Source organism: Mirounga leonina, unplaced genomic scaffold, assembly GCF_011800145.1.
Source record: "Mirounga leonina isolate KUSES-001 unplaced genomic scaffold, KU_Mleo_1.0 Mir_115, whole genome shotgun sequence".
Lineage (NCBI taxonomy): Eukaryota > Metazoa > Chordata > Mammalia > Carnivora > Phocidae > Mirounga > Mirounga leonina.
In genome coordinates, this window is record NW_023270268.1 from 18,675,401 (window position 1) to 18,684,374 (window position 8,974).

General features: G+C 46.3%; 1 protein-coding gene across 2 annotated transcripts in view; it reads right to left on the reverse strand.

Moving 5' to 3' along the window:
- Positions 1–6,904, reverse strand: part of NR1D2 (nuclear receptor subfamily 1 group D member 2) — a 29,611-nt gene extending 22,707 nt beyond the window's left edge. Inside the window, exon 1 of one of the 2 annotated variants that reach the window (XM_034993715.1) lies at positions 6,626–6,641. In XM_034993715.1, coding sequence (XP_034849606.1) covers positions 6,626–6,641 — 16 coding nt within the window. Of the gene's footprint in view, positions 1–6,625 lie in introns of both variants that reach the window. The other variant, XM_034993723.1, reaches the window with a different exon arrangement.
- Between the last annotated feature and the right edge of the window lie 2,070 nt (positions 6,905–8,974).

Below are 8,974 nucleotides of genomic sequence, written 5' to 3' on the forward strand. Positions count from 1 at the left end.
TGGGACTCTGGTCTTTCTAGACTAACCCACTTCCCAAATGTTCTCTTGGCACGTGCTTATCATCTTCCCAGAGTGAAGCCAGAGCTTTATGATTAGTATTAGACCTTCAGTGTGTTTCCCACCTATAAACCAGTCATTCTCAAAGTGTGGTCCCTAGATCAAGAGCATCACCTGCAAATCTATTAGAAACGTAAGTTCTCAGGCCCCACTCCAGATCTACTAAATCAGAAACTTTAATCAACCTCTTGGTGATACTGATACACAATAAAATAGTTACACAGTAAAACTGGGACTATCATAAGCCAATGTCTTTATCTGTGCTCAATGGAAGAAAATGCGACCAAGGGTAATTTTTTTAATTTAAGATTTTAATTATTTATTTGAGAGAGAGAGAGAGTCAGAGAGAGCATGAGTGGGGAGGGGGACAAAAGGAGAGTGAGAAGCAGGCTCCCCGTGGAGCAGGGAGCCTGATGCGGGGCTCGATCCCAGGACTCTGGGATCATGACCTGAGCCCAAGGCAGATGTTCAACCAACAGAGCCACCCAGGTGCCCCACTGACCAAGGGTAATTTTGATAACAGAAATTTCATCTACTGATTTTGAAACTCCTAAAACTCCAAACACAAGGAGGAAAAACTTCCTAAGTTTGAGTTTATTCTCATCATCCAGAGAAATTATGTAAAATACGTATCATGAGAACCACCTGGTACTTTTTCAAAATACATGTTTCCAAGGTCCTGCCCAGACTAGAGAAGGCCCCTCAGGAATGACCATTTTTAATTTTTAACAAGTTCCCCCAAACAATTCTTTGCACAAAAGAATAGCTACAATCACCGAATTAAAGCACAAATTGGTTCATAGTTTTAAAAGTTGATGTTTTCATTGACTAACTGCCTGAATACCCTTAATATACTGTGAATCCAGAGAGAAACAATTTTAACTTGGAAGGCTAGCAAATGTCATGTTACTGGGTAAAACCACTGTGCCATCTGTTTTCATAAAATTTTAGAGATCTGAAGTTCACATTAGAAATTCCAGGTGTTGGGGCGCCTGGGTGGCTCAGTCGTTAAGCGTCTGCCTTCAGCTCAGGTCATGATCCCAGGGTCCTGGGATCGAGCCCCACATCGGGCTCCCTGCTGAGCGGTGAGTCTGGTTCTCCCTCTCCCTCTGTGATCTCTCTCGCTCTCTCTCAAATAAATAAGTAAAATCTTTAAAAAAAAAAAAAAAAGAAATTCCAGGTGTTAGCAAACTGCTACTTTTTTCACATGTCTACACACTCAGAATAGAATGCAAAGGAAAATATTATTCTTAGTCTTCAATAAACTCCCAAAGGAACGTCTCACAGCTATTTACCTTACTAAAGTACTACCACTTTAGGTGGTAAATTCTCTTACATCTCAAGATAGTAAAAGATGAGAAAGTGATGGTTTTCCTTAAAGTAAGACTTTCTTAGGGCCAGCATTTGAGAGAGCCACTTATGTTCACAAGATATTCTGACTACCTCACCTTAGAAATAAACTTGCAGAAATCAGAGCTATCCCAATGGCTTAATAACTGTTTTAAAACACTGACTGAGCAATGGAAGGTATTGTTGCTAACTACCCAAAATGCACCTTCTTTTCAAAACCTCCAAAATCAAACCTAAGAAAAATCACTGAGCTACTATCAATCCAGTTAATATCAATTCCTATCTTTAGGGAGTTTAACAATCCTTCTCAACAAGCATTTGTGCCAGGCATCATGGTATCAAAGATGACCCATCTAGAAGCAGCTACATGCTCCTAGCAAGACCTTCAACACTGATTTAGTTGTCTTAGCATCCACTCTTGCTACCGGACACCAATCTACTGATCTGATGGTTAGTAACCCAAACGGTCACATTTTAATTTCCTAGAAAGTTAAGGAGTACATCTAATAGTTCCTCAACCTATTGAAGAAAGGGAAGTGAAAACTGCAAGTCCTCAAGTACCTACTGAATACCAAGAATAAAGTGACACAACTTCCTATCACATTTTGACCTCACAAGTATTTACTTCGATTATCCCATTTTTCATAGGAGGAACTCAGAGCTCGGAGAGGTTTAATATAAACACTGTTACTAAGTGGCAGGGCCAGGGTTGAAGGCCAAGGCCAGAGTATAAACTATTATCTCTTACTGCGAAGACCTGTGCAAGCAAGCCACTTTCAATCTCTCTAAAACTGAATCACCTTCTATAAAATGGGAATATCTGCTAGAGTTATTACAAGACCGAAATGGTGTTCATAAAAGGGGATTATTAAAGTGCTTTTTACATACATGGTTTTTGATGATAAAGCAAGAAAGGTAAAATCCCCGAGCCAGCAAGTCCCAACACTTCCAGAAACAGGCAGAATGCACTTCTTAGATGCCTCAAGCTAAAATTAGCTGAAGCAGTCTTCTCTATTTTTAGTTGGAAAAAAATCCCTGGAGCTGGGCCAGGTTCCCAGGCTAGGGCTTACCCAGTGGTCAACTTCAGACAAGCCAGAAGTCAATATCTAATTTTATACTGCTGGGAAACACTTACTGCTCGCCATATATTGGGGTTTTCTTACCCCAATTCTAGGCTTGCCCATCACCAAAACCTTCTCACTCCCACTGCCCACCATCCTGGAAAGAATGCTTGAGTTCAACTCATGACTGTGCCTTGTGACTTAGAACAAAACATATTTACCACCTGGAAGCTTTAGTTTTCTCATTTTAAGTAGGTTACTAATAATTTCTACTCACAGGATGATATAATAGATCTAACTGAAGCACTAACCTTCCAACTGTGTCCTGAGCGTCAGGGCTCCATAGAACAACGTGGTCCCTTCCCTAAAAAGCCTTGTAGACCAACTGAGGAAACAGCTGTCTTAATCATTCATTCCAATGCAATGCGAGCACTGTTTCATACAAATTTACTGTGAACTGCTGAGGATCACACAAAAGCACTCAGGAGGGCAAAGATCAAAAGGGGCAAACACAGCTAAGGTGACAATAAGTGGGGTCTTGAAGAACATGCAAATTACTAAATGATATACCATGTAAGAGATTTAAGAAAACAAATAAAAAATGGGATGACAAATCTGGTCTTATTTTGTAAAATACTGTTTTTGCTCTCCATGTAAATTACTGGGGGAAGGGGGGAGGGGGAAGACACAAATGTAACCTAGGGTCTGGGGGAAAAACAGTTTGACTAGCAACAAGATTGAAAGAAAGGAATGAGGGGATTAGGAGGCTTTACTAACACCCGCCCCTTTTCCATCAGCTACGACCCTATACCACTACAAATCAAGTGGATCTGCAGTTATTTCCTTTACCCCCAAGAAGACAAGACCACTAAGATGTGCATATACTATCAAATGTCATGTGGGCTTAGACCTAATACAGCATAGTAGCTTGTGCTCCCCAAGTGGACTTTGTGGATTCAAAATCTGGCTGCACCACTTGCCTGGATAAGTTAATTAACTTCAATCTACTTAGCTCTTCATCTTCAAATGGTAACAATACCTGCCTTCATAGAATTAAAGTGTGGTGTCAAAGTAGTGACACATATAAAGGGCCTGGCACATAGTAAGTACCCCAAAGACACTGGTGAATATTATTTTACCATCATACTAAAGAATTCAAACAAAACTAACCCTCCCTATCCTTTCTTCATTCCTTTAATTTTGAGTGGGTCAAATGGACCCAGTGGTTTCCCTGGAGGTTATTTCCACACCACCTTCTGAATATCTTAACTCCGTTGACTAGTCTACTTCACTTCTAAGTCTTCCCATGATCTTGCCGTTTCTCTCTCCAACTGACTTCTTTACTGTTACTGCTCTCTGACATTTTTATTTCCAAGTTAGGAGAAATACAGGTTATAAAAACAAGAATGAACTATGTGGGAACGTCTTCCAAATTTTTAAAAATGTGAATTACAGCTATGTTATGAAGTTTGTGCAGTGAGTTATCATTTACTTTAAGGAACCTGGTATATTCACCCAAAATCTGTGACAGAAACGTATATAGTCAATTTCTGCCACTTCACTATTTCATATCTGCATTAGTCATGGATAAGGTAAAAACACAATTATGTCATAAAAGTTAGATGAAATGGTCACTGGTTGAATGTGTATTCACCACTGTACTAATACAGTATCAATCAAACGGATGGGTCAGAGGTGAGCCACACAGCACTGAATTTGACCCCACCCTAGACAACATCTGCAATTTAAGGGAAATTGAAGGGAATGTTTCCCAATGCTCCCTCTAACAGATATATGGCAGAAATTGTTAATGTACTGGATAACACCTTGAGACAGGTTGAAAATGGAGCCAAAGGGAACAAGAGAAAACTTAAAAATAATTGCAAATTCCTACACTTCAGGTCAATTATCTGCACAATGGGTGAAACCTAGCTTCAAAATAGTTCACATGTAAAGGTCCTAGTTGACTGCAAGGTTACTGTGAGTCAGCAAAGCCAGTAAGCCACAAAAGCTGAGCCTGCCAGAGAATTCATTTGCAGCAGAATCCGAAACTTGGAACTTGGTAACTATCCAATCACTTCCACAGGAGTCTGTTCACTTCTGGGTGCTACAGCCCAAAGGGCAACAAGGATGATGATCAAAACAACACTGAGCAAGGACCAAGTAATGAGAACTGAAAATGGAAGAACTGGAGTGGTATGTTCAACAGTGATCCAAAGGAAGTTTTATTATCTGTAGCTCCAAAAGGCAAGATTAAAATCAGTGATACTGTTCCAGGAAGGTTCAAACCAGACAAAAATTTTCTAGCCTCCTGAGCTAGCCCACCTTACAAGGCTACAAATCTGGAAGAATTCATTCATGCTAAAAGCTAGGTTGAAAAAGGTTGACCCTAATAATCTCTACATTCTTATCAAGCAAAAATTTAATTCCAGGACAGATTACCCAATTTTTAAAAATTCCCTCAAAGGCTAAGGAGACCCAGAGGTAATTAAAACACAGTTAGAAAATGTCTTCATTTTTACATTGGTGGAAAACTCACAGCACATTTGTTTCCAAGCTATCGTTTTTAAAAAGTGCATATAATAACTTAAAAAACATAAACTGGCTTCTTTTTCTTAATTTAAATTCAATTAGCCAACATATAGTACATCATTAGTTTCAGACGTAGTGTTCAATAATTTATCAGTTGCCTATAACACCCAGAGCTCATCACAAACTAGCTTCTTTTGTAACCTCGCTGGCCTCAGGTGTAAGGGCCATCATTAAGGGCAGGCAAAAGGCGAGAAGGGAGCACAGTACTGTTCTGTGACATTGTAACAGGAAATATAACTAGAAAAATATTGATAAAGCCAAATTCTGTGGATCAGGTTCAAGAAAGGTCGGCAACCAATGCGTTTAAAAAAAAATCAATTTAGGGGCGCCTGGATGGCTCAGTCGTTAAGGGTCTGCCTTCAGCTCAGGTCATGATCCCAGGGTCCTGGGATGGAGACCCGCGTCGGGCGCCCTGCTCAGTGGGGAGCCTGCTTCTCCCTGTCCCACTTCCCCTGCTTGTGTTCCCTCTCTCCCTGTGTCTCTCTCTGTCAAATAAATAAAGAAAATCTTTTTAAAAAATCAATTTAAATAAACAATGACCAGTCTTTCATAAAGTCTCGGGGTCACTTGGGATCACCTGAGTCATCCCGACCCTACGTGAGCTGAAAGATTAGCTATGGGTGTGCCTATAGGCTCCCAGCCCGAGGGGATTTTCGAGCCTTTTTTAAGACCGTGTGTAAGATAGGTCACGTCCTAGAGCAACCATTTTTCCTGGAAATACTGAAGCAGCATCATAACAAGGGCAGGTGCCGTCCCAGCTACCAGGCATTGCTCAGGATCTAAGCTCCTCAGAGCTCCGAGGGGTCTCGCTTTGAGGAAGCACCAAGTCTTCCCCAAGAAACCCGCACTTCTTCCTCAGCGTCCGCAAGGTCTGGGGCCCAAGCAGTCTGCCTGGCCCCGGCTCTGCGCGTCGAGGTCACCTCCCCGACCGTAAGGCTGCAGCCGGTGCACTGCGGCGTCCGCGCCCACTTCGGGACCGCCCGGGCGCGGGGTCCAGCACGCGCACGCGCGGCCTCCTCCGCAATGTGCAACCCCGCGGGGGAGGAGGGAATCGCGGCCACGTCACAGCCCGGAGGGTTCCAAAGGGGCGGGGCCTCCCGGGAGGCTGCGGCGCTCCCCGCCGGCGCGCGCACACCCGCCCCCACGTGTCCCTGCGGCCCCAGGGAATATGGGTCACCGAGCCGAACGGCCTCACGTGTCCCCGCCCGCCGCCGCCGCCTCAGCGCCCATTATGTAATGCCGCGTCACGCGCCCGCCCAGCCAACCGGCGCCCGCGCCGCGGAACGTAAACACAGCGCGCACGTGGCTCGCGCGGCCCGGCCATGTGAGGGGGGGGCCGGGCCGGCGCCGCGGGCCGCGCTGCGGCGTTGCAGGAAGCCGGGAGGGCGGCCGTGGAGAGGCCCGGGGGGCGACGCGGGAACCGAGCCCGAGCCTATACGCACCGCGCAGCAGCCCACCCCACCAGTCCTGGGGTCACCCCCCGCCGCCGCCGCCACCCGAAGTGCCCCAACCGGATCCGAGCGCCCCCTCCGCCGTGCCCCCACCCTCTGCAGTCCGGCTCTTACCCGCATTCACCTCCATGGTGCCCTCCGGGAGGGGACCGAGCCTGCCTGCTTCCCGCAGAAGTGGCAGCGCCGCCTCCGCCTCAGCGCCGCGCCGCCCCAGGCTGGAGGCAGCGGTGGTCGCGGGGCCCCCTCATGGGCAGGGCGGGCGGGGCGCCCGGAACCCGGGCCCCGCGGCCTGAGGGCGGGCTGCAGTGAGAGAGGGCGGCGGCGGCCGGCGAGCGGCGCTCCTCGCGAGTCCCCGACAACAAAAGCGGCGGCGCGGCGGCTTCCTGCAGCCAGCGCACCGCGGCGGCGAGGGCGGCTGACGGGGAGGGCAGCTGCGACCATGTGACCCGCGCACACACCCCCTCCCTCCGCCCGCCCCTCGGCCGGCCGCTGCGGCAACTCCGCCCCCTCGCCGCCGCCGCCGCCGCCGCTCCTCTTCCCTTCGGTTCTGGCTTCCTGTCTGCGTCCTCTTGCCCCCCTCCCCGTTCTCTCCTCCCCAAGTGCTTTTTCCTCTTTCCCCTCCTCCCTCCCTCCAAGCCGACCTCCCGTCTCGGACTGGGATTTCCCTCCATGTCCCCCTCCGCATTCCCCCCCACTTCCCGTGACACCTCAGGTCACCTCGGATGGTTACCAAGGACCGCCCCGAGGCGCCGAACAGACCGGCCTTTCGAGACCCCCGGCAGAGCCAACCCTCGACCTCCCCACAAGTCCCGCTCTTCTCCCGCCCCCCACCCTCCCAACAGACCGTTAAACGCTGGACTCTTTGAGGGTAGAGCCCATTTCTCTTCACTCTACACCCTTTGGGTTATTTCATCCAATCCCGTAGCTTAAATAGACGTGTTCTGAGGCTTGCATTTCAAACCGAGACCTCTCTGAGCTCCAGAATCCCACTCTCGGCAACCCTTTTGATTATGCCCCCTTGATGTCCCTTAAGCATCTTAAATTTAAGATGTGGACAGGTGTATGCACGTGTCAAAACTCAGTGAATGCACACTTAAGATTTGTGCATTTCACCTTGTATATAAATTTTACATCAAAAGAAAAAACTGGAAATAAAGGATATGTATGCTGAGGTATGCAGAGGGAAGCACATTGATGTCTGCAGTTGAAATGTATTACAAAAGTAAGATGGGCTGATGGCATGGATAAATGGATAGAAGTAGATCTTATAAATGGGTATTCATAAAATTATTTTCCAATTTGCTCTTTGAACATGTCCAGTATAAAATGTTGGGGGAAATGTAATGTGTAAAACATTTTTACATGTGCCACACTCCTTCTGCCCCCCCCATCCATTACACACACACACACACACACACACACACACTTGTTGCTTCCCCATCTCAGTCTTTACTATATTGGCAAATCTGCCAGTTCCTGAAACCAGCAAATTGCATTTCTTCTGTCCTCTGTGTGTGTGTCTCTCTGCCTTCTATACCCTATTCCATCCATTAACAAAGCTGAGCTGTTCTACCTTCGTATGTCTTCAATTTCTATCCTTCTTTCCATCAGCATTGCTGTTACTCTAGACCAAATGACCATCACCTCTTGCCTGGGCTACTGTAATAGTTCCCTAACTGGGGAGAGGGACTGTTCCTTGCATCCACCTACAGTCATTTCTCCCTCTCAGAGTGTCATTTTTTTAAATGTAAATGAGATCAGATTACTCTGCTCAAAACCCTCCTATTAGCTTCCTGTTGCACTTTGAGGAAACTCAAATGCCTTAGCCAGACCTGCAAAGCCCAGCACAAGCTGTAGGCCCTGATTCTCTTTCCAAGGCTTGCCTGCCACCCTCTAAACACTGTTCTCTAACCACAGTGCTCTCTTTTCTTCCCTACCTCAGGGCTTTATCACTCTATGTGATGCTATGCAAGAGTTCCCCAGGCTACACTTAGTAGCTTGCTTTTTCATTTTATTTATCAACCACCATCTGTTTCTGAGGCCAGTATGAGCAGTCTAGAAGGAAGAAAAGAAATCATAAAAGAGGATACCTCTCTGAAAAGGCGACATACTGTATGGTTCCAACTATATGACATTTGGAAAAGGCAAAGCTATGAAGAGAGTAAAAATATCATTAATTGCCAGGGGTTGGGGAGGCAGAGGGATGAAAAGGCAGAGAACAGATGATTTTTTAGGGCAGTAAAACCGTTCTGTATGATACTGTGATGGTGGATACATGTCAAATGTACAACCAAGAGTAAACGCTGATATAAACTATAGACTTTGGATAATTATGATGTGTCATATAGATTCATCGGTGGTAACAAATGTACCCCAGTGGTGTGGGATATTGCTAGTGGGGGAGGCTGTGTGTGTTCATGGGGACAGAATGTATATGGGGAACTCGCTATACTTTAATTTTGC